Consider the following 22,953-nt stretch of genomic DNA (forward strand, 5'->3'; position numbering starts at 1 on the left):
TCCTCTGCTGCCCCCAGGCGGAAATCTGTAGGAACTGCAAAAACAACTGCATCGCACGCATGCGCACAGAAGCTAGCCAGCCTAGAAAGTTCCCTGCCTGCTGGTGAGTGCACCTTGTCCATTGCTAGGAGAGGAGGAAGCTGAACGTCTGGTGAGTATGGAGGGTGTAAGAAGGCTAAGGGTCTAATGCTCAATCTGTAGTAGACATTATAAGCAGTGCAATGTATTAAATATTGTAGTTGTGATCCGATTTCCTATATATAGCGCCAACCTATTCTGCAGGGATGAGATTATCGCCATTCACAGCAGTGAGCTCGCAATGTAATTTTGGAATTTCAGATTGGGCGTTAATTTGATAGGAAGCCCCTTATGAATGACGGCTGGAGACCCGTGTGAGCCGTCGTTCATACATGTGACATTATAGTATATGGCGTTCACTTTCCGTATTTTTTTATCAGAAATATCCGGCGTCCTCACCACAAGTCTATGATTTTCATATATGCAGTCACGTACCGACTAGACGTGATTTGAACCAGGCAGGACACATCTAGTCTGCATGTGGCCAGAAGTATGCAAATTGCCGGAGAATCCTGACTGCGCGCGCTATGAGGATACACACAGGTCTCCTGTTACATATAGCGATGGTAGGCCTTGCACCCCAAGACCTAGTTTAAAAAAAACAAACAAACGGTGCTTTAGTCACCCTCCCCAGGTCCAGCGATGAGTTTCAGTGCTCGGCTCCTGAGTCCACGCCATACTCCCCCACCTGACATAGGGCAGGCATACTCATACTCCCTATGTGGAGAAGGGGTTAATTTAAGGGGATCAGATCTCTGAAACTAAAGGAAGAAAAAACTGCAGTGGAGGATATAATGATGGAATTATGTTCCTTTGTGATTGTTCCAGCTTTTTGTCACCGGTGCAGCATGATTATACCGGTCCGGTGCTTCACCTGCGGGAAGGTGGTTGGAAACAAATGGGAGGCGTACCTGGGTCTCCTGCAAGCCGAGTATACAGAAGGGTAAGGATTCAGCAGTACTAGCCCCTGGAGAAATGAATGCTAAGGGTACGTGTCCACGTTCAGGATGGCCGGCAGTATCATCGGAGCGGCAAACCCGCTCGGCGCTAAGCCCCGCCCCCTTCTGGGACGCGATGATGCCGGATGTGTTCATTGTACACATCCGGGATCATCGCACCCCACTCATAGGGCCCTGTGTTATACCTTGCGGTGGCGCAGCGTCGCCGCAAGGAACACGGACATGCTGCGATCTTAAAAGACGCGCAGCATGTCGGGAGTCGCAGGGCCGACGGATGCGTGTTACCACGCATAGTGGAGATGGGATTTCATAAAATCCCCTCCACTATGCTGGAACATCTGGACGCTGCGTGTTTGACGCTGCAGCTCTGCGCAGCGTCAAACACGCAGCGTTTCCTGAACGTGGACACGTACCCTTAGACAGGCTTTTTTTTTATGAGCAGTGGATGTGTCCAATTTTGTGCTTGCTCTTTGGTTTCCATGCTGTCATCAAGAGGAAGTCCTAGACAACGCCAGAGCAAGCAAGTCTTGATGCATCAGAAAGACGACACATAATAAAGGGGCGTATATTTTGGCTGACAGCTGGCCTTCACTTGTATTTTATTCTTAAAAATACATAGGAACTTGGTGTCCTGATACATGCTTGAGAATGTTGACTTTGGGTTGAGGCTAATCTGTGCATCACGAGTCGTTTCATGGACGTGTGAATTCTACCTTACTGGTTTCCAATAAGACACCGACTAACCGGATGATCCTTTCTCAGGGACGCCCTGGATGCTCTGGGATTGAAGCGCTACTGTTGCCGCCGGATGCTCCTCTCTCATGTGGACCTCATTGAGAAGCTACTGAACTACGCACCGCTGGAGAAGTAGAGTGGGCCTGCCCGGCACCCCACAGACGAAGCGTGAGCCTGCCCGGCGCCCCGCAGACAAAGAGTCAGCCTGCCCAGCAGAAAAAACGTGAGCCTGCCCGGAGCCCCGCAGACGGAGCGTGAGCCTGCCCGGCGCCCCGCAGACGAAGCGTGAGCCTGCCCGGCGCCCCGCAGACGAAGCGTGAGCCTGCCTGGCGCCCCGCAGACGAAGCGTGAGCCTGCCCAGCGCCCCGCAGACGAAGCGTTAGTCTGCCCGACGCCCCACAATGAAGCTTTTTTTTCTTTTTTCGTGTGTCAAAGTAAAAATGTAACTTTCAACTACACTGAGGGCGTCAATAAAATATTTATTTCTGCGTTTCTCACTGTCTGAATTCAGTGTTGATGCGCTTTGTGGAAGTTTAGGAGTGAAGAAGTTTGTTGTCTCCGCAATTTTTTTTTTACAGTCGTGTAGAACTAATGTTTTTGGAAAACTGCCTCAAATTGTTTTTTTGCCATGTGAAAAAAAAACAAACAGCAGTGAGTCAGTGTAAATAACAACAGATGTATATGGCACGTCCAGGTCTCTGGTCTTGGATGTAGTGATGTCTGGAGACCACGTGGGCAATGCCATGAAGAGGCCTTCATGTCACACCAATCCTGCTCCCTGGTGGCTTCATGTATGGTAGCCAGATTCCTCATTGCAGGTATTAAGAGCTCAGCGTCACATTGCTTTTGTGGAGAAACCAGTGATGCCATTTTTTCAACACCAGGCCGCCAGTTGCTTGTGTCTCCAGACTCGATTCCCAGCTACCACATCTGGGATGTCATTGGTCACATAGGAGCTGCCAGCAGTGGATCTTGAGGATTTGCCAGAGTTCCTTCAGTGCGGCAGAACATTCCTCAGATGACCATTAATGACCTGACCGATAGTAGCCGAGGCTGGAATTTCTGCATGTGTCTCAGAACTCCAGACTTTTTTAAAAATTTTCATCATCGCATGACTTTTCCTTCTTGCTGTTGTACTATCAGTGTGGAGGAGTATATCTGAGCTGGGCGCTTACAGTATGTCACAATTGAGTACACCTGACATTTTTGTAAATATTTTGCTACATGTTTTCATGGCACCAAACCGAGGATCTGACACTTTCATAGTGTACAGTAGTTAGTGTATGGCTTGTATAACACTAGATTTGGTGACCTCTAAATAACTCGCTTTTAATGTCTAAACCGCAGGCAACAAAAGTAAGTACACCCCTAATTGTACCAAATTATCAGTTTTCCCTCCCCAGTGTCCATTAGTGTTACAATGGCTCAGGTGTGTAACATTTGGTGTCATCACTCTCATACCTGTAACTGGAAGTTCAGCATGGCTCCTCATGGCAAAGAACTCTGAGGATCTGAAAAGGCGAGCACAAAACCCGAGTGTCCTGCCTACAGTCAAGCATGATGGTGGGAGTGTCATGGTTTGGGGCTGCACGAGTGTTGCCAGCTGTGAGGAGTTCAGACAGAACCATGTACAGGTCCTTCTCAAAAAATTAGCATATAGTGTTAAATTTCATTATTTACCATAATGTAATGATTACAATTAAACTTTCATATATTATAGATTCATTATCCACCAACTGAAATTTGTCAGGTCTTTTATTGTTTTAATACTGATGATTTTGGCATACAACTCCTGATAACCCAAAAAACCTGTCTCAATAAATTAGCATATTTCACCCGTCCAATCAAATAAAAGTGTTTTTTAATAACAAACAAAAAAACCATCAAATAATAATGTTCAGTTATGCACTCAATACTTGGTCGGGAATCCTTTGGCAGAAATGACTGCTTCAATGCGGCGTGGCATGGAGGCAATCAGCCTGTGACACTGCTGAGATGTTATGGAGGTCCAGGATGCTTCAATAGCGGCCTTAAGCTCATCCAGAGTGTTGGGTCTTGCGTCTCTCAACTTTCTCTTCACAATATCCCACAGATTCTCTATGGGGTTCAGGTCAGGAGAGTTGGCAGGCCAATTGAGCACAGTAATACCATGGTCAGTAAACCATTTACCAGTGGTTTTGGCACTGTGAGCAGGTGCCAGGAAGCATGAAGTGCTCCAAAATCTCCTGATAGCTAGCTGCATTGACCCTGCCCTTGATGAAACAGTGGACCAACACCAGCAGCTGACATGGCACCCCACACCACTGACTGGGGGTACTTGACACTGGACTTCAGGCATTTTGGCATTTCCTTCTCCCCAGTCTTCCTCCAGACTCTGGCACCTTGATTTCCGAATGACATGCAAAATTTGCTTTCATCAGAAAAAAGTACTTGGGACCACTTAGCAACAGTCCAGTGCTGCTTCTCTGTAGCCCAGGTCAGGCGCTTCTGCCGCTGTTTATGGTTCAAAAGTGGCTTTACCTGGGGAATGCGGCACCTGTAGCCCATTTCCTGCACACGCCTGTGCACGGTGGCTCTGGATGTTTCCACACCAGACTCAGTCCACTGCTTCCTCAGGTTCCCCAAGGTCTGGAATCGGTCCTTCTCCACAATCTTCCTCAGGGTCCGGTCACCTCTTCTCGTTGTACAGCGTTTTCTGCCACATTGTTTCCTTCCAACAGACTTACCATTGAGGTGCCTTGATACAGCACTCTGGGAACAGCCTATTTGTTGAGAAATTTCTTTCTGGGTCTTACCCTCTTGCTTGAGGGTGTCAATGATGGCCTTCTTGACATCTGTCAGGTCGCTAGTCTTACCCATGATGGGGGTTTTGAGTAATGAACCAGGCAGGGAGTTTTTAAAAGCCTCAGGTATCTTTTGCATGTGTTTAGAGTTAATTAGTTGATTCAGAAGATTAGGGTAATAGGTCGTTTAGAGAACCTTTTCTTAATATGCTAATTTATTGAGACAGGTTTTTTGGGTTATCAGGAGTTGTAGGCCAAAATCATCAGTATTAAAACAATAAAAGACCTGACAAATTTCAGTTGGTGGATAATGAATCTATAATATATGAAAGTTTAATTGTAATCATTATATTATGGTAAATAATGAAATTTAACACTATATGCTAATTTTTTGAGAAGGACCTGTACTATGACACACTGAAGCAGAGCATGAGCCTCTCCTTTCAAAAACTGGGCCATGGTGCAGCATTCCAACATGATGATAGCAAGGCGTGGGGTCTCCTTGGTGTGCCTAAAAAAAAAAAAAAAAAAGCCTGGACTGGCCAAGCATGTCTCCAGACCTAAACCCTACGGAGCATCCTCAGAAGGAAGGTGGAGGAGCGAAAGGTCTCTAATGTCCACCGCTCTAATACAGTGTATAAGAGTTGTGACCCCTCAGTTGGTGCAGATTTCTTTACCCCAAAACCCACACAACTTGATTTCCCAAATAGAATAACCAGGAGACCAAGTCACAGTTCACTTTTTAATTTCTTTATGAATGTAACCATATAAAAACCATAACTTATGAAGGTCACAATGGACAACCGATCTGTAAAACAAAAAAAATAACACCTTTCCGAGTCTGTATCTGAAGAGGATGTACAAATCCTTACAAAATGGCAGATTATGAGGCCACCGCTCCGTATAATGACGTGGAGCCTGTGGAGAGGGGGCTATAGGAGACGAACACCGCTTGTGATTGGGAGCGCCCGATGTGTCCACATCGAGTCCTGACAGTCCATCCCTTTCATTCCAGCAGCATCCAGACAGCTTGATGGCTTCTGCGGTTTTTTTTTAGAAACGGAAGAGATATGCTTAGTAGGAGGTACTGTAGAAGACGAATGTGATGACCAACCCTTGGAGGGGGTCTATCTACAGTGTAAGGGGGACACAACAGTCCGTTTGCTCAAACGGTTCTTTAGGCATTGCCAATAGCTGCAGATGGCTCCATAAGGGCAGAGGCCTTTATCAGAGCTGCACCTACGGTCTTAGCAAGGCCTGGTAACAGTTTAAAAAGGACGGTGAACAAAACCCGTTCATGACTAATATTTACACGGCGGTACGCCAGATTTCTAAAGCTAAATGATGATGTTCCCACCTCAAGCCATGAGAGGTCAAGACCGAGTCAGTGGTGTGGCCAAAGCACCAGTTTAAAGACTGGTCCAGAAGGGGGCGCTAAAAGGTATTTTACCCCCACTGAGGAAGACAGCAGGGAGTTTAAAAAAAAAAAAAAAAAAGAAGTGTATGCTATATGCAAGTAAAACCACACAGCTAATGTATAACTTGATGCATTGTTTTCTTCTGCCTGGTCAGATGGTTTCGATGTCTTTGTATCAGCGCATTCTGTAGTCTGTGGAACAGGACAATTCGCAGAGCTGACCTTTGAAGTCTATGTCAATGGTGAAATCCAAGTCTCGCTGTAAAGAGAAAAGCAGGAATAAGTGGCATCAGTCTCGGGAAGATTTACACTCCTGGCAGGTAAAAACTTCAAGAATCAAGCTGGGTACAAGGAGGACATGCCCAATTCTTCCCCCAACTGTGATAGACCACAATCATTTGGGTCTAGACATTCATGTTTCTTATCATCCAGGCAGCACAAGACAACGGACAGGTTCCCATCAAGTAACACAAACTTACGTTGTTCTTGGCATTTGGCTTCATGCCTATTGTTCCAAATATCTCCTCCCCGGTCTTAACAGTCAAGTAGTCCTCCATGTAGAAGACCGTCTGCTTCCAGTGAGTATAAGGAGACTCTGGGCCTGAAAAACACAAGATAATGTTAGGCAGGAACATATAGTTGGATGGATCGGGCTCTTGTGTCTTAAGAAAGACCCTCAGCCATGTTTTAAGATAAATGGACACCTTGTTTGCTTATTAGACAAAGTATCAAGTTACTTTAATTAAAAGAAAAGAAGTTTTCAGAGAACACGAGACCAAGGGAGTGGCTTTTTTTTTTTTGTCCACACCACCTTCAGGATTTAGTGACATAGTTATGTCATATGTTGTGTACCCAACTTTGACACCGAGCCCTCATCTTTCCCACACATGATAGCTCAATCAGCCGTCATGTGCATTTAACAGCCGCGGGTGGATTGGAGCTGCACCCGCACCACCAGTTAATTCCTGCAATCATGAATAGCAGGATTTAACACAAGGCAGCAGAAAGTCACAAGTTCCACGTAATGGTGCCCCCATCACACGATCAGGAAGCACCAATAAGTTTAGGACAGCCAGGGGTTTGCAGAAGACTCACGCTGAAAGTTGTACATCTCCTGTGAATGTCAGCATTCATAGATCGTGATTTTTGTTATGCATAGCAGGGCTTCAGCCTGGCTTTGTATAGCATAGACAATTGCAGATTCAAGACTTAAAGGGAACCTGTCGCCTGAATTTGGCGGGACCAGTTTTGGGTCATATGGGCGGGGTTTTCGGGTGTTTGATTCACCCTTTCCTTACCCGCTGGCTGCATGCTGGCCGCAATATTGGATTGAAGTTTATTCTGTCCTCCGGAGTACACGCCTGCGCAAGGCAATATTGCCTTGTGCAGGCGTGTACTCCGGAGGACAGAGTAAACTTCAATCCAATATTGCAGCCAGCATGCAGCCAGCGGGTAAGGAAAGGGTGAATCAAACACCCGAAAACCCCGCCCATATGACCCAAAACTGGTCCTGCCAAATTCAGGCGACAGGTTCCCTTTAAGGGGACAAAGTAGGGAAGAAAAAAAAAAAAAATAAATAATATATATCTATCTCTATCTAAGGGTCTTGTAAAATGGCATCATACAAAATATATCTACTAAGTAAACTATATGAGGTTTGGTGTTTATGTACCCATACTGACCTGGGGAATCATATTGCTAGGTCAGTTTTTCCATATAGTGAACATGGTCGATAAACTACTGTGGAATTGTTTTTTTTTTGCAATTTTACTGTACTTTGTAAAAACAATGGCATCATTCAAAATTAAATCTTGTCCCCAAAAAACAAAAAGACCCACACAAATCTTTATATGGCTGGATTGATGGGACAGGGAAGGAAAACATGAAAAGTGGGTGTGAAAGAGGGGAATAAAGCATCATTGACCCTCTAAAAGCACTTACTAGTAGAGAAGCCCGTCCTCTTATGACAACGTGTGAACTCAATGTTGAAATAAGCGACCAGGGCATGGATGTAGTCATTCCTCTTCACTTGGAGGCAGAATGGAGATGTGAAGCTCAGGTCATCCACCTTTACCGTGTAGATATCCACTTCCTAGAATCAGAAAAGCATTAATATCTGGAATACATGGGACACATTTATAGAAACTCCATGGTTGACACTGAGGTTTGCTGCATCATTAGATGTTTAATTGCAATAATAGCAGTAATCCGTGCAGCTATAAACAATAAGCCATCCATCCCCGTGCTCAGGCGAGCTCTGCTTGGCTGAGCGTGCATATAGGCTCAGTAGGGAGAGTGGAATAAGTTGCAGCCGGACACCTGGTGGTGTCAACATACGACAATATGGACACTTCACCCTCCCTACATCGGAAGTTTGGGAGAGTTAGTTACACCACCGATGGTACCAACATTGGAATAGCACTTTTACTAAGAGCTGATAATGATGGTATGGCGGTATACAAACCTTGATGAGACATGAATTTGTGACCTGCTGTTTGGGGTCAACAACATCAACTAGAGGCTCTTTGATGGCGACATCTTTAATACAGGACATGTCAAATCCATAGACGTTCTCCCACCCTGAAAGATAAAGTGTGTTTAGGTTTTATAACAAGGAGTATTCATTACAGAACTATTGGTCTCGGAAGGGTTACTCAGTAACTACATTGTTTTTTTAAATAAAACTCATGCACTATTAGTCCACAGCATGACCCCTTCCATTTCAGAATTATTTCATAGCATGTAATAGGTTTGCAAGAGGCGCTGCATCGAGTGCCTAACTGATCCAAAGCAATGGACAGTGTCTGCACAGGGTGAATTATACTGGGAAGGGGCGAGCCATAGTTGATGGATTGCAGATAATCCCCATCGATGGAAGATGTTTGCTGAGCAACAAAGATTGCAAAAAAAATAAAAAAATCTATACAGATAAAACTTGCATAATTTCAGGTGTCTGGGTTGTTTGGAAACCCCTTGTAATGCGAGAAGCTGGAGAGGTCAACCACCATGAGCAAGAAGACGACTTACAGTGAATTTTGTAGTCTTTATACTGTCTGTCTTCAATAGCCGTCACATAGAGAGTTGCACGATCAGGGAATATAAGGCCATCGGGTGTCTGAAGGGGGGAGATAAATCTATTAGTTCAACCATTTTTTGAAGTCAATATAATAAAAATTAAGATGGTTACTTGATAAAAGCAATGTGCAGCTTGGAGATTCAGGACTTACCAGCCATTTATCCCGGGCATAGATTACTGTGTTCAGCATGGACTCGTAGAACAGACAGTATCCCATCCACTCACTGATTATTATGTCCACCTTCTCCACAGGCAGCTCCACTTCTTCCACTTTCCCTTTGATGATCGTTACAACTGTAGAAACATCACTAAATTTCAGCCTCAGATGACAGATACAGCAAAAACAAATAGATTTCTCCATCATTACACAGCTAGCAAGCCTGGAACGATTATCTTACTGTGATCCAGTTTGTTTGCCTTGACGATCTTGATCGCGTAGTCAGAGATACTGGAGCACTCGATCTGTAAACAAGATAAGTGGGAATTACAGACCTGGTTTACCAACAATCCAATGGCAGTTTAATTGCCAATTAGCTATTCATTAGTGGAGGTGACATGTCTGATCTACAATGAATCGGAGAGAGAACCTGCGCCTGAACCAGAATGCTGCCTGGGAGGGAATAAAGATGGTTTCCACCCAGCAACACTATTAGTCTGCAGATTAATATAGTTTTGTGGGGTTTTTTTTTTGCAGATGTCTGGGTCCCTTTAAGGATGAGGTAGCCTTAGATGGCCATGGTTAGTCCTTGCCTCTATTGCACAGTGCTGTGCATTGTACCTGCAATACTGAGCACACAGATCCTTACCCCAATAACCTTCTTTGCTCCGGCCTTAGCTGCAAACATGCAGAGGATCCCCGTCCCACTCCCGACATCCAGGACAACCTTATCCTTAAACAGGTGTCTGTTGTGGAACATGGAGTTGCGGTAGGTCAGCGTCCGAACTTCATCCTTTAACATTTCCTGCAATGAAGCCATAAAGTCCATTAGGAGACTGAACACTCGAGTATAAAATAAATAAATGTGTTAGCCCAGAAAGTTGAAGGCTTACCTCGTGGATGCCAAAGTGTGCATACGAGTCAAAATAGTAATCTTTAGAGGTCATTTCTTCTGCTGTAGGCTTCACTGTGCTCTCTGGTTGTGTACAGGAAACCTGATCAAAGAGATGGAAGATCAGCAATCATCTCCAGAACCGAGATTATAGTCATCCTCACATTTCTAGGACAGATGCACGGTGTATCCGTGTTATAGCGGAAGACCGTGAAGGGTCCTTTTTTTTTTTGGACCCCAGCTGAATTAAAGTGGTATTCCCAACTCAAGTGAGTGACCACATGCAATCACTTAATGATAGGTGGAGACGTGACCTCTCGGGACACCAGCACTAGATCCCTTTGTTTCCCAGCCGGTCCTATTCCCTTGAATAGTGCAAATAGTGTCCATGTGAAGGGGACAAGGCTGGGACCCTCCATTCTGACCTCTAGTACCACCACTAAGTGATTGTATATTTACATGCCATCACTTACTGAGATACGGGAATACCGCTTTAAGCCCGTGGAGCAAGTGCCAAAATAGGTAGTGATGTACTTGGGGACAGTGCAGTAAAACAGGAGACTGGACAACCAATGTGAAAGTTGCCTATCAGTGTTAGTAGAAGGGGGCTCTACCCTCACCCCTGTGACCCTATGGCCGATATGTGCAGGTTTCTGCGAGGAATGAGCCCGGTTTGGAAACCGGGACCCCATGGTCTGCACCAAAGTGTACGGGGCGCTCTACATAAAACCTCCGTAGCCCTGTGTAAAGGATATTTACATCTTCTACTGCAGACGACAAGTTCATTCCATTGGCCAACTTGGCTACAAAGTTCTAGGAGAAAGTGACAAGGAAAGACATTGTATTAAGCTCTGATCCCAAAGTAATGTCATAGGGCAGAAAGAAGAAAGAAGGGCAAAAACTAACAGGTGCATTTACATTACATGTCCGGTGGCCAAAAAGCATGCATCGGTCAGCAGGATCAACCCTCCGAAGAGACTAGGCGGGAGATCTGTGTCCCTCCTAGAGATCTTACCAGATCATTTACATAAAACTTGCAGATATGTTATTCACCGGTCAATACGTGCCCACATAGACGGCTCCGGAGGGTTGATCCTAGATTCCCGTCAGCATCTCATTGCACACAGAACAATTGTTAATGGATCACTGTACACACAGGATACAATTGTTCTCGGCGGCACGTGTGCTGCCAAGAGTTTTCTTTTAATGTGTGCAGTGTAAATGCACCGAAAGACTATAGACCTAGATGATGGATATGCAACTTTTCACAATGGCTTCGGGGAAGGAGTGTGGCATATGAGACCTAGGGTGAGAAGAATTTGACAAGAAATGTATCCCAACAGATCAATATAGCTACCCCGTTCACTAAACCTACAAGGTGCTACTGCACCAATAGAGCAGGGGTGGGTTAGTGGAGGCGCTTTAAAGGAGCCGATCGTAGACATTAGGAATCTGTCACCAGGTTGGTCCCACATGAGGCAAGAATACCATGCAGCCCTTCGATACAGCCGCTGGATCAAGGCGATGCCCACCCTCATATGGGACCAGCCTGGTGACCGCTTCCCTTAACTTTGCCCACAACAGTGGGTATCTGAGATGTTACATCCTCACTAGAAATATTATTCCTGTAACTTCTAGCAGAGCATGGACAGGTAATAGCTGCAGCAAGAGCGATACCTAGCACCCAGAACACCACTATCCCATGTAAAGGGGATGTACTAAGTTAAATTGGCCAACTAATAGTCAATGGGGGATAACCTGAAAGCGGGGCTTTAAGAGCTCACTACACTTGGCCGTCTCCAGGGGTCCCAAAGATACTGAATAGGAGGTGGGCATGCTTGACCTCCACATTCAGACCCGACTCCAATCCTCACAGGAGAAGCTACCGTAACCACTATCATCCCATCAATAGAGAACAATAAAAAGGGACTGGGATGGCATCCTCTATACACAGGAGGGGTGATCACTTCTGGATTGGTGGGACACTCAATCATCAAGGGGCATTTTAATGTCAATTACAAAATGGAGGTTTAATCATACCACCACCATCCAGTAAGTTATCACCAAGCCATTTAACTTACTACAAACCCATCAGTGTTAGAAAAATATATAGAACAAAGAGTCCTTACGTGACTACAAAGAGGGGCTTCACAAGTTAGGGGGATATATGTATATTTACCATATATTGCTTTTTCTCACTCGTCTATTCCTGCATACTACAACTATAGTTAGAGGAGACTGCAGTCTCTCCTCATCACTGTGACTAGGGCTGTAGTATGGGAGACCCCCACTATGAGTACAGTCCCAGAGGGTCTGGTCCCAAGTACATGGGGGGGGGGCAGAGAGACCACCTGAACACATTCTTCCCTATCCTGTGGGGGAGGGAGAGGTGTAATCTATAAAGAAACAGATTTTTATTTAAGGGGGAGGGTAGAATCTTACCAGAGTTTCCATGATTGCACCACAGGATGAGGGTCTGGACAGTCCCTTCCCTCCATCAGTAGGACTGGTGAGGGGCTTTGTAGCCCCCCAGTCAGTATGAGGTGTCTGGACAGTCCCTTCACTCCATCAGTAGGACTGGTGAGGGGCTCTGTAGCGCCCCGGTAAGGATGAGGGGTCTGGACAGTCCCTTCCATCAGTAGGACTGGTGAGGGGCTCTGTAGCCCCCGGTCAGGATGAGGGGTCTGGACAGTCCCTTCCATCAGTAGGACTGGTGAGGGGCTCTGTAGCCCCCCCAGTCAGGATGAGGGGTCTGGACAGTCCCTTCCCTCCGTAGGACTGGTGAGGGGCTCTGTAGCCCCCCCGGTCAGGATGAGGGGTCTGGACAGTCCCTTCCCTCCATCAGTAGGACTGGTGAGGGGCTCTGTAGCCCCCGGGCAGGATGAGGGGTCTGGACAGTCCCTTCCCTCCATCAGAAGGACTGGTGAGGGGCCTGGACAGTCCCTTCCCTCCATCAGTAGGACTGGTGAGGGGCTCTGTAGCCCCCGGGCAGGATGAGGGGTCTGGACAGTCCCTTCCATCAGTAGGACTGGTGAGGGGCTCTGTAGCCAGCGGTCAGGATGAGGGGTCTGGACAGTCCCTTCCCTCCATCAGTAGGACTGGTGAGGTGCTCTGTAGCCCCCGGGCAGGATGAGGGGTCTGGACAGTCCCTTCCCTCCATCAGTAGGACTGGCGAGGGGCTCTGTAGCCAGCGGTCAGGATGAGGGGTCTGGACAGTCCCTTCCATCAGTAGGACTGGTGAGGGGCTCTGTAGCCCCCCCGGTCAGGATGAGGGGTCTGAACAGTCCCTTCCATCAGTAGGACTGGCGAGGGGCTCCGTAGCCCCCCGGCCCCCATATAACTCCCTGCCCAGTGGCTGATAACAGCGAGCCCCTGCAGTCCTGGTTCAGCACTAGGCCCCGCAGCAGAGCGGCACCATGCGGCCTGACACAGCGCGCCATTCCCACAGGCCGGAGCCGCACACGTGGGGCGCACACAAGGCCGCCCTTTGTTACCGGCATGTGGGCGGGGACAGCTGCCGGAGGCCACTATCGCGACCCCCGGCCCTAATCACGATAGTGGCCCCTTCCTCTCGTCGCGCCGGCCCCGTGCCCCCCATTCCTCCCGCACCCATTACCGCCTATGGCGGCCTACTTCCTCGCTCTCCTTCCTTCGCCCCCTCCCTTACAATGAATGAGAGCAGCCGCCATTGCGCTCCCGCCCTCAGCTCTTTACCTCCATACTGCAGGTGCTTGCCTCCGCCATGCTGTCCACCTCTCTCTTTCGTCTCCCAACCGTGCAAGTCTCCGGTGCGGGAAGACAACGACAACCGGCGAGAGAACTGCGACATGCGGCGAGGCCCGTCAGTATATAAGGCAGAGGGAAGCCCCGCCCACCGCTGCAACCTTCTGGCGCTCATGGCGATTTACATATCTATGGCTTGATTGGCTGACGTTGGAAATGTGGGCGTGAAGTGCAAGGAAGCGCCGCCCCTTATCGTGAGACGATGGCTGGGTTTCTTGGGATGCGGCGGAGGCGCCAGTGAGTGCTGGGAAGGAGCAGCAATGTCAGCGGATGTGGCGCTAAAGACTCCATTAAAAATCAGCTGCGAGAAATAATAAACACATCTGCTGATTATCTGTGCATTGCATCCAATCTGATCGATTGGACGATTTCTTCAAAACTCGAGAAATTCATTCCATTTCCACTGATAAAATAAACCGCTTTTATTTCCAATGTGATTGGCCACAACCCAATATAATCAGTCCTTGACATCTTTCCAGGACGATTTCGCACATTTATGGTTTTATGTACCGCAACGTCTGATCCAAAATTAACGGATCGTTGTAAAAAAAATAAAATATCGGATTCTGTCCCAACACAGCGCCACACATGTCCACAGGTCGTGTCTGGTATCACGCCCAATTCTGCAATACCAAATACACACTGAGGGTTTTGAGTAGTTTTTGGAGCAGAAACACTCCAAAAATCCTCCTCCAAACTTGGGAGTCTCTGCTTCAAAAATCCAGCAAAATTGACCAGCGTGAACATAACCCTACAGGTCATGTGCAAACAGACTTTTTTTTTCCCTAAGTTTTTAGAGCAAAAACTGCCAAGTTTAATGTGAAAAACTTGTTTTTTATTTTTTAGGAGTTTTTTGGGGGAGGCGAATAAAAAACAAAATGGAAAAATGGCTTCAAAAACACTTGAATGACTCTCTCTATTCATTTCTATGAGTAAGTCAGTCTTTGTGGTGTTTTTATCTTGGTTTAGGTTTTCAAAAACTTTAGTAGGAGAAAAAGTCCATGACACTTCGAGAAAGCGGATTTCGATGGAAGACACCACACATTTGGCACTGTCCAACCAAAAACTTGCAACAACAAAATAAAGTTTGGAAAATGCCTAAAATTAATAAAGGAATCAAAAAACTTCCAAAGGGAATTTTTATTTTTTTTTTAAAAAAAGGTTTCCAGTGGAAACTCAATTTATGACCAGGTAAAAAAAAAAAAACCCTTAGCTATAAAATGATTTGTCTCCCTAGGAGACATAAGCAGGGCCAGGCAAGCGGCTGATTTTTATTTTTCACACTCTTTGATCGGGCTCGATTCATCATTTGTGGGGGGGTTTAAGTCCACATACTTCGTTTTTGTTTTGTTGCTGAGTTCTCTGTGATAAGTTTGTTTAATTATTTTACTCATTTTTTTTTTTTTTTTTATAAAAATTCATTACATTTTTGCCAAAAATAGGATTTTGTTCCTGAACCCTAACCGATTTTGTGACTTTTTAGTGCAAAAATGTGCAAAAACTGGAAGACTGGAGTAGAGTTGTGCAAAATTTTGCCACTTTTTTTTTAAAAAGTAAAATATCTCAAAAATCCACAATGACGTAAAAACTAAAAATCAGAAAACGAACTAAATCACAAAAACAAGTACAAATCGTTTGATTAATTTGTGACAAATCACAAATGTAGAGGTATTTGTTAAAAAGAAAAATGGCAGAAATACAATGATGAATCGGGTCCTATGGTGGCAAACACTTGCCTGTTAATGGGGGTCATTTTAGTGAATTTCAGCAGATTTCGTGCTTCTGTCTGATGGTTGCGTCATCTTACCGCTGTCCGTTTCATAGGGTTTTAATGGGTAGAAAAAAGTTGGAAAAGCTTTCCTTTATCCATGAGAAAATTGCATGGCACATTGATACAAAAAAAATATAGTTCTTACCGATAACGGTATTTCTCTGAGCCCATGACGGCACCACGGAGAGAGGGGATCCGCCCACCAAGGACAGGAAACCTACGGATAAAAAGGCGGTACCACTCTCCCGCATCAGTTGTTTTACATAGAAAATGATGGGAGACTACTAAAACATTTGTTAGTTTTAACTGTTTAGCATAACGAGATACCGCGTGACTTTAAACTATTAATAAACTATGAATAAATTATGGATAAATTATGGCACTATTTAATGTGAGCACCCATAAGTGAAGGGAGGGAATGTACGGGTGCCGTCATGGGCTCAGAGAAATACCGTTATCGGTAAGAACTATATTTTTCTCTGATCGCCCATGACGGCACCACGGAGAGAATTGCATAGATAGTACATTCAGGGAGGGACCACCGCTTCCAGAACCCTTTTACCGAAGGTAAGGTCCGAAGAGGAGTTTAGGTCCAATCTATAGTGCCTATAGAAAGTAGATGGTGAGGACCAGGTAGCAGCTCTACATATCTGGTCTATAGGAACTCCGGCCTTCTCCGCCCAGGAAGATGCCACTGCCCTTGTTGAGTGCGCCTTAACCTCCCCAGGAACGGACATCCCACTTGCTGAGTATGAAAGACTGATGGCATCCGTAATCCATCTTGCTATGGTGGCTTTCGATGCTTTTTTCCCCTTCCGGGGACCCTGGAAACACACAAACAGAGAGGCATCCTCCCTACTCTCCCTAGTGACTTCTAGGTAGCGTAAGAGACATCTTCGTACGTCTAGTGTATGTAATGTTTGTTCCTTCTTGTTTACAGGGTTGGGACAGAAGGAAGGGAGGGAAATCTCCTGAGACCTGTGGAACTTCGATGCCACTTTCGGGAGGTATGCTGGGTCTGTTTTTAAAATGACCCTATCCTCTAGAAATTGTGTGTAAGGGGGGTTAGCCGAAAGAGCCTGTAAGTCGCTGACCCTACGGGCAGAAGTGAGGGCGACTAGCAGAGCGGTTTTGAGAGATAGGTTTTTTATTGAAGCTTCGTTTAATGGTTCGAACGGTGGACTGGTCAGGGCTTTAAGGACTAAGTTTAAGTCCCATTGAGGAACGATTTTTATCGGAAGAGGCCTTGATCTTCCTGCTGCTTTTATGAATCTAGCGACCCACCTATTTGAAGCTAAATCAAAATTGAATAGGGCCCCCAATGCTGCCACGTGAACTTTCAGGGTACTAGTGGCCAGCCCCATCTCCAACCCATTTTGTAGGAACTCTAATATGGAATTAAGGGGAATTTCTTTCCCTATTTTTTCACCTGATGAAGATAGAAACTTTTTCCATATCTTGCCATATTGTTTCGTTGTAACTGGCTTCCTACTTTGTAATAAGGTTGAGATTAGCCCTGGGGAGAACCCCCTGTCTTTTAATAGCTTCCTTTCAAGAGCCAAGCTGTCAAGTGCAAGTTCTTGACCCTTGGATGACAGACTGGGCCCTGCGACAATATGTCCTGAAGGTCTGGTAATACCCAGGGGTCGGACATTGACATCTTCCTCATCCATGAGAACCAAGGTCTCTTCGGCCAGAACGGGGCAATTAAGATAACCCGCGCCCCGTCCTCCCGAATCTTCCTCAGCACCGCTGGAATTAGAATGAGAGGAGGAAAGGCATAGAGCAGATGATGGCTCCAAGACATCAGGAAAGCGTCCACAACTACTGGGTTCCCCAGGGGAGATAGGGAGCAAAAGGAGGTTACTTTTTTGTTTAGGTGACTCGCAAAGAGATCTATTTTGGGAACCCCCCATTTCTCTGTGATCTGAGTAAATATTGCCTGATTTAGTTCCCATTCTCCCTGTTTTAGGCTGGACCGACTGAGGAAGTCTGCCTTGTAGTTGTCTACCCCTTTTATGTGTAGACTTGTTATGGATAGGAGGTTGCTCTCGGCTATTTGCAGGATTGAGTTGGTCACTTCCATTAGATTTTTGGAACGGGTGCCCCCCTGGTGATTGAGGTAAGACACTACCACTCGGTTGTCTGACATCACTCTTACATGATGAGAGTGAAGGACTTTTAAGAATTTCTGAAGGGCAAATTTGACTGCCAGAAGTTCCTTCATATTGGAGGATTTGTCTGCTAGGGACGGAGACCAGGTGCCCTGGGCTACTAGATTGTCTAGATGAGCTCCCCACCCTGAGGGGCTTGCGTCCGTAGTTAGGACTTTTGAGATCTGAATTACCCACGGGACCCCCTGGGAAAGATTTTCCTGCGATTTCCACCATGTCAGAGAGTGGCTGGTACGAGGAGATAGAATTAACCGCCCGTCTAAATGCTCTCCTAGACGGGTTTGTTCTGCCAATATCTGCCATTGGAGGTCTCTGGAATGTAATTGGGCCCACTGGACTGCGGGGATGCAAGAGGTCATGGAGCCTAGGAGGGACATACCCTGACGGAGTGTTATGGAGGGGAGAGATTGAACCCTCGAAACCAAATTTTTTATTTTTTGTATTTTGTTCTCCGGCAGCCGACATTCCATTTTTATGGAGTCTAGGGTAAGACCTAGGTACTCCTGAACTTGAGAAGGTATTAGTCTGGATTTTTCTATGTTTATTAGCCAGCCTAGTTCTTTTAGTGAATGAATCACAATTGCCAGTTGATGCTCGCAGTGCTGCGGGGAGGAGCCTATTAGCAGAAAATCGTCCAGATATGGTACGATTAAGGTATTTTCTTTTCTGAGGTGGGCCATTACCTCCGCAATCAGTTTTGTGAAAATCCTCGGGGCTATGGCTAGACCAAAGGGCAGAGCTGAGAACTGGAAGTGGCTTAGGACTCCTCTGATGTGAACCGCCATCCTGAGGAATCTTTGATGATCCTTGTGTATTGGGACGTGATAATATGCGTCCTTTAGGTCTAGAACCACCATGAAGCATTGAGGAAACAGCATTTTGATAGATGACTTTATCGTTTCCATTTTGAATGCCTGAACCTCTAAGTAGTTGTTTAGACTTTTCAGATTTATGATGGTTCTGAAAGACCCGTCTGGTTTCCTTCTCAGAAATAGAGGGGAATAGTATCCTTGACCTCTTTCTTGAGGGGGGACCTCCAGGAGAACTCTCTTTTCTACTAACCCGATGACTTCTCTTTCTAGTGCCAGCTGCTCCTCTACTGAAGATCTTGTAGATGTCATCGTGAAAGAGGGACAAGGGTACCTCCTCTTGAATGTTAACCTCAGTCCTGGTTCTATAATGTTCAGTATCCATTGACTGGAGGAAATGTTTTTCCAGGCTGGGAGAAAGTGAGACAGCCTCCCTCCCACCTGGGGCGAACCTTCATTGCGGGGGTTTCTTGTTATCATTGGGGTTTTTATTAAAGATAAACCCCTTGTTTTTGTTCCTCTTATCCTCCCATTTCCCCTGGCCTCTCCCCGGATTCTTTCGGAAAAACCTCTTGCTCCGAAAGGGCTTCCGGTAAGAGGGGAGGCCCAAGGGCGGAAAGGACTTTTTCTTATCCCCAGCTTTTTCTAAAATGTCATCTAAAGTGGAACCAAACAAGAATTCTCCTTCACAGGGGATGGTGCACAGTCTTGTCTTAGTTTGGAGGTCGCCTGGCCAGTTCTTAAGCCAGAGGGCGCGCCTGGCCGCATTAGCCAGTGCTGCTGACCTAGCGGCTAGTCTGATTGAGTCGGCCGAGGCGTCAGCCAGGAAAGCCGCGGCTCCCCTCATCACTGGTAAAGTATTCAGTATTGAGTCTCGGGAAGTCTTCCCTTTTAATTGACCCTCTAGTTGGTTTAGCCAAATCATTAGGGAGCGAGATGTACACGCCGCTGCTACTGCAGGTTTTAAGCCCCCCCCTGCTGCCTCCCAAGAACCTTTGAGGAAGGCGTCCGCCTTCTTGTCCATAGGGTCTTTTAGTACCCCCATGTCTTCAAACGGGAGTGCGAACTTTTTTGATGCTTTGGCTATAGCCACATCTAATTTGGGGGCTTTTTCCCGAAAGGAGCAGGATTCATCCCCAAAAGGGTATTTCCTTTTGGGAGTCAAGAGAGACTTTTTCATGGGCTTTTTCCATTCTTTTTTGATTAAAGCCGCAATTGCATCATTAAGTGGAAAAACTCTCCTCTTCTTTTGTTCTAGGCCCCCGAACATGATGTCCTGTACCGATTTTTTGGGGTGGGAGTCTACTAACCCCATAGTACTTCTCACCGCCTTTATGAGGCCATCGGTGTCCTCTAGTGGGAAACAGTTGTGCCCCCCCGAGGAAGAAGTGGATGATGCAGATGAGGAGGAGGAGGAGGAGGATACTGAGCTTGCACTATCGCTGTCAGATTTTGAGACCGGAGATGGAGACCTATCCTTGGTCTTTCTCCGTTTTTTCCCCTTTTTTAGTGATCTAAGGGTATCTTCTACTTGCTCTTTAATCAGGTTTTTTAAATCGGTTGCAAACCCTGGCAGACTTTCAGATACTGTCTGCTGTATGCAAGTGTTACACAGCGTCTTCTCCCAGGTAGGTGGAAGATCTTCTCTACAGATGGCACAAATTTTATGCTTTGTTTTGCCTGCGCTCTTCCTCCCCTAAAAGAGACAAATAATAACCTTACTGTCTCTGACTTTCACGAAGATCCACTTACCAGCTCCAGGACCCATAAATACCGGTTGGGGATTCTCTGCCTCTGGCTTTTTCCCCGACGCCGTACTGGATCCCTTACTGCGTTGGGACCTCTGGCGTTCGTTGCTGGTGTCCTGGTGCTGCTGTCGCCTTTTTTGCTGCTGCTGTTGCTGTGGCGCTGCAATAGGTGGAGATGATTCTGGCAAGGGAGATGCCGGGTCGCTCATATTGCTGCTCTGCGGTTACTGCTTTGACAACACTCTTTGCTTTTTTGAGGCTGCTGCTGATATTGCGGAGCCGCTAAGAGGAAGTGATTTTCCTCATTTAAAGCCTTCGCGCCGCATTTTTCCATCCGCGCCTGCGCAGTAGCGCCCGGCTGATGGCGAGGAGCGCCGAACGTCGGCGCCTGCGCAGTAGCGCCCGAACGTCGGCGCCTGCGCAGTAGCGCCCGGCTGATGGCGAGGATCGCCGAACGCCGGCGCCTGCGCAGTAGCGCCCGAACGTCGGCGTCTGCGCAGTAGCGCCCGGCTGATGGCGAGGAGCGCCGAACGCCGGCGCCTGCGCAGTCGGGTTAAGCGGCGCCTGCGCAGAAGCGTCCCGCACCAAGATGGCGCCGGGAGTGCATATATGGCGCTGCTGACCGGCGCCTCCGGTCCTATGCAGTCCCTGCTGCGCGGCTCTGCACGCCCGATGGTGGTGCAGTGTGCAGACTGACGCCTGATACTTGGGGAGGGCCGCGCCGCACCTCCCGCAACCACAGAGGGACCCCCCTGGATGTTGCCGGCTGCATCTTACCTGGGGAGGTGACCGCGAACTCCCCGTCACCTCCCCCGCACACCCTAGAGGCCCACTAGCCCTTCGCGGTGGCGCTTCGGGTCACCACCTTAGCCGAGGCAGAGGGACCCCAGCTGCCTGAATCGGACTAGATGGCCCCGGAATTCCCACGTCGATCTGGTAAGTCCATAGGTCTCCCATCAAGGACAGGAAACCAACTGATGCGGGAGAGTGGTACCGCCTTTTTATCCGTAGGTTTCCTGTCCTTGGTGGGCGGATCCCCTCTCTCCGTGGTGCCGTCATGGGCGATCAGAGAAAAATGGACACACAGGACAAAAATGGCTGAAGATGTGTGATAACTTCAAAACGCGTCGATAATAAAACCGCCAGTACGTCTATCTTTATGTGTCCTGGATCTTTCCTGCGGCAGCAGCGCAGAAGAAACACCTAATATTCCTCTAGTGAAAATCGGATTTGGCACACTTAAGAAAAATGGTTATTTTCTCAAAAAAAAAAAAACAACCAAAAAACGGATGTCTGAAGGTCATCATTTTTTTGACGTAGGCCAAAGTGTGTTTTTCTAGCCTCCACCAGGCTTGGATGAAGTTTCTGCAAGTGGACAAAAAAAGTAGACAAACCCTTTAAGGAAAGCAATTGTATATTAGGTCAGAGTTCAATATGCGTGGGCCGTATCATCCCATACAACATGGAGTATTGAGAAGATAAGGTGTAAAGCGCTGCTAGTACAAACATCGTGGTCTGTACTTGTATGAAACCAGCCTTAGGCCTCATTCAGACGTCCACTTTTTTTTTTGCATACAAGAAAATTTGACCAATTATTTTGACCAGCATACCATGAGCGTCATCCAATATTCTTGTACGTGGAAAAAAAAAGAATTAAAACATGTCTCCACCTTCTTTAGTCTGACAGTCCATGAAAATCGGACCACGCTCTGATGTCATCTGAGTGCAGTCCGATTTTTTTCACAGACCCAACGACTCCTCAGATTAAAATCGGACATGTTTCCGATATTTTCTGTGAACTACATGGTCCGATGGAGTGGGAGAGAGAATGACCATGTTAATGGCCCCACAGACTATCACAGGTACAAAAAAAAAAAAAAAGGATAGCACTTGTATGTGAAAATCGGGTGTGAATAAGGCCTTAGGCATTTCAGTAGCAGTCACTTGCGACTTTTGAGACATTTTCAGGCACAGGAGTCTACTATCCCTCTACAGTTTGAGACATTTTTCGTCGTATGACTGGGGCATTATAAAATTACCTCAGTGCTGTCATGACAATTTTTCGGGTAGCACATAGACATCACTTTGACAGCCCTGAGGTGATGAATTTACGTATTTATTAACCTTTTTTTTTCAAAATGTGTAACTGGGATATGAATACTGGGGCCTGGTCTGAGTATTATTGTTTTTTCACAGGCCGTGATTTATCACCCATAGCAACCAATCACAGAGCAGCTTTCAATGAACCAAAGCTGTTTAAACGATGAAAGCTCATCTCTGATTGGTTGCTATGGGCAACAAAGAGACTTGTTGTTTTAGACAGTTTAGGCCCAAAATGTTGACAAAAGTGTGCGGCCCAGTGACTTCACACTACAGGGATTATATGTCGGCCCACTATACATATCTATGACTGACAGAATTCATTGACCAGTCTTGATTCTGCAGATTTCTCTACATCTAGATTTTATAATTGGAAAAATGTAAAAAAATTGAATAAAAGTAAAAAAAAAATTAGAATTTTATATCTAGTTCAGAAATTTCAACAATTTATTCTCAAATCATTGGATTTGT

The 22,953-nt window shown here is 46.5% G+C and overlaps 2 protein-coding genes across 5 annotated transcripts; one reads left to right on the forward strand and one right to left on the reverse strand.

Moving 5' to 3' along the window:
• Positions 1-18: 18 nt before the first annotated feature.
• LOC143770289 (DNA-directed RNA polymerases I, II, and III subunit RPABC5-like) lies at positions 19-2,134 on the forward strand. The gene is made up of 3 exons (XM_077259774.1): positions 19-151; positions 907-1,021; positions 1,800-2,134. The coding sequence occupies exons 2-3, from the start codon at positions 927-929 to the stop codon at positions 1,906-1,908; spliced, it is 204 nt and encodes a 67-aa protein (XP_077115889.1). The 5' UTR covers positions 19-151; positions 907-926; the 3' UTR covers positions 1,909-2,134.
• Positions 2,135-5,283: 3,149 nt separating this feature from the next.
• On the reverse strand, positions 5,284-22,478 carry PRMT1 (protein arginine methyltransferase 1). 4 transcript variants are annotated; one of them, XM_077259776.1, is made up of 11 exons: positions 22,422-22,478; positions 10,857-10,910; positions 10,099-10,200; positions 9,855-10,010; positions 9,447-9,510; positions 9,200-9,342; positions 9,000-9,087; positions 8,437-8,552; positions 7,914-8,064; positions 6,452-6,573; positions 5,284-6,231 (listed from the first exon to the last, which is right to left on the reverse strand). In XM_077259776.1, exons 1-11 carry the CDS (start codon positions 22,461-22,463, stop codon positions 6,148-6,150), a joined length of 1,122 nt encoding a protein of 373 aa, XP_077115891.1. In that variant the 5' UTR covers positions 22,464-22,478; the 3' UTR covers positions 5,284-6,147. The 4 variants fall into 4 exon arrangements, with proteins under 4 accessions (XP_077115891.1, XP_077115894.1, XP_077115892.1 ...); XM_077259779.1 differs by lacking the exon at positions 22,422-22,478 and adding an exon at positions 13,812-13,973; XM_077259777.1 differs by lacking the exon at positions 22,422-22,478 and adding an exon at positions 12,540-12,566.
• Between the last annotated feature and the right edge of the window lie 475 nt (positions 22,479-22,953).

The sequence above is a fragment of the Ranitomeya variabilis genome, chromosome 4 (genome assembly GCF_051348905.1).
Source record: "Ranitomeya variabilis isolate aRanVar5 chromosome 4, aRanVar5.hap1, whole genome shotgun sequence".
NCBI classification, from domain to species: domain Eukaryota; kingdom Metazoa; phylum Chordata; class Amphibia; order Anura; family Dendrobatidae; genus Ranitomeya; species Ranitomeya variabilis.

What these genes read in the sequence shown, in the direction of transcription:
- PRMT1 (XM_077259776.1), bottom strand. Translation starts at nt 22,463, where the DNA reads ATGTCTATGTGCTACCCGAAAAATTGTCATGACAGCACTGAG. An exon ending in CACACTTTGGCATCCACGAG is followed by an intron (nt 10,011 to 10,098) that starts GTAAGCCTTCAA and finishes GCTTCATTGCAG; the next exon opens with GAAATGTTAAAGGATGAAGT. An exon ending in ATGCCCGGGATAAATGGCTG is followed by an intron (nt 9,088 to 9,199) that starts GTAAGTCCTGAA and finishes TCCCCCCTTCAG; the next exon opens with ACACCCGATGGCCTTATATT.
- LOC143770289 (XM_077259774.1), top strand. Translation starts at nt 927, where the DNA reads ATGATTATACCGGTCCGGTGCTTCACCTGCGGGAAGGTGGTTGGAAAC. An exon ending in CAAGCCGAGTATACAGAAGG is followed by an intron (nt 1,022 to 1,799) that starts GTAAGGATTCAG and finishes ATCCTTTCTCAG; the next exon opens with GGACGCCCTGGATGCTCTGG.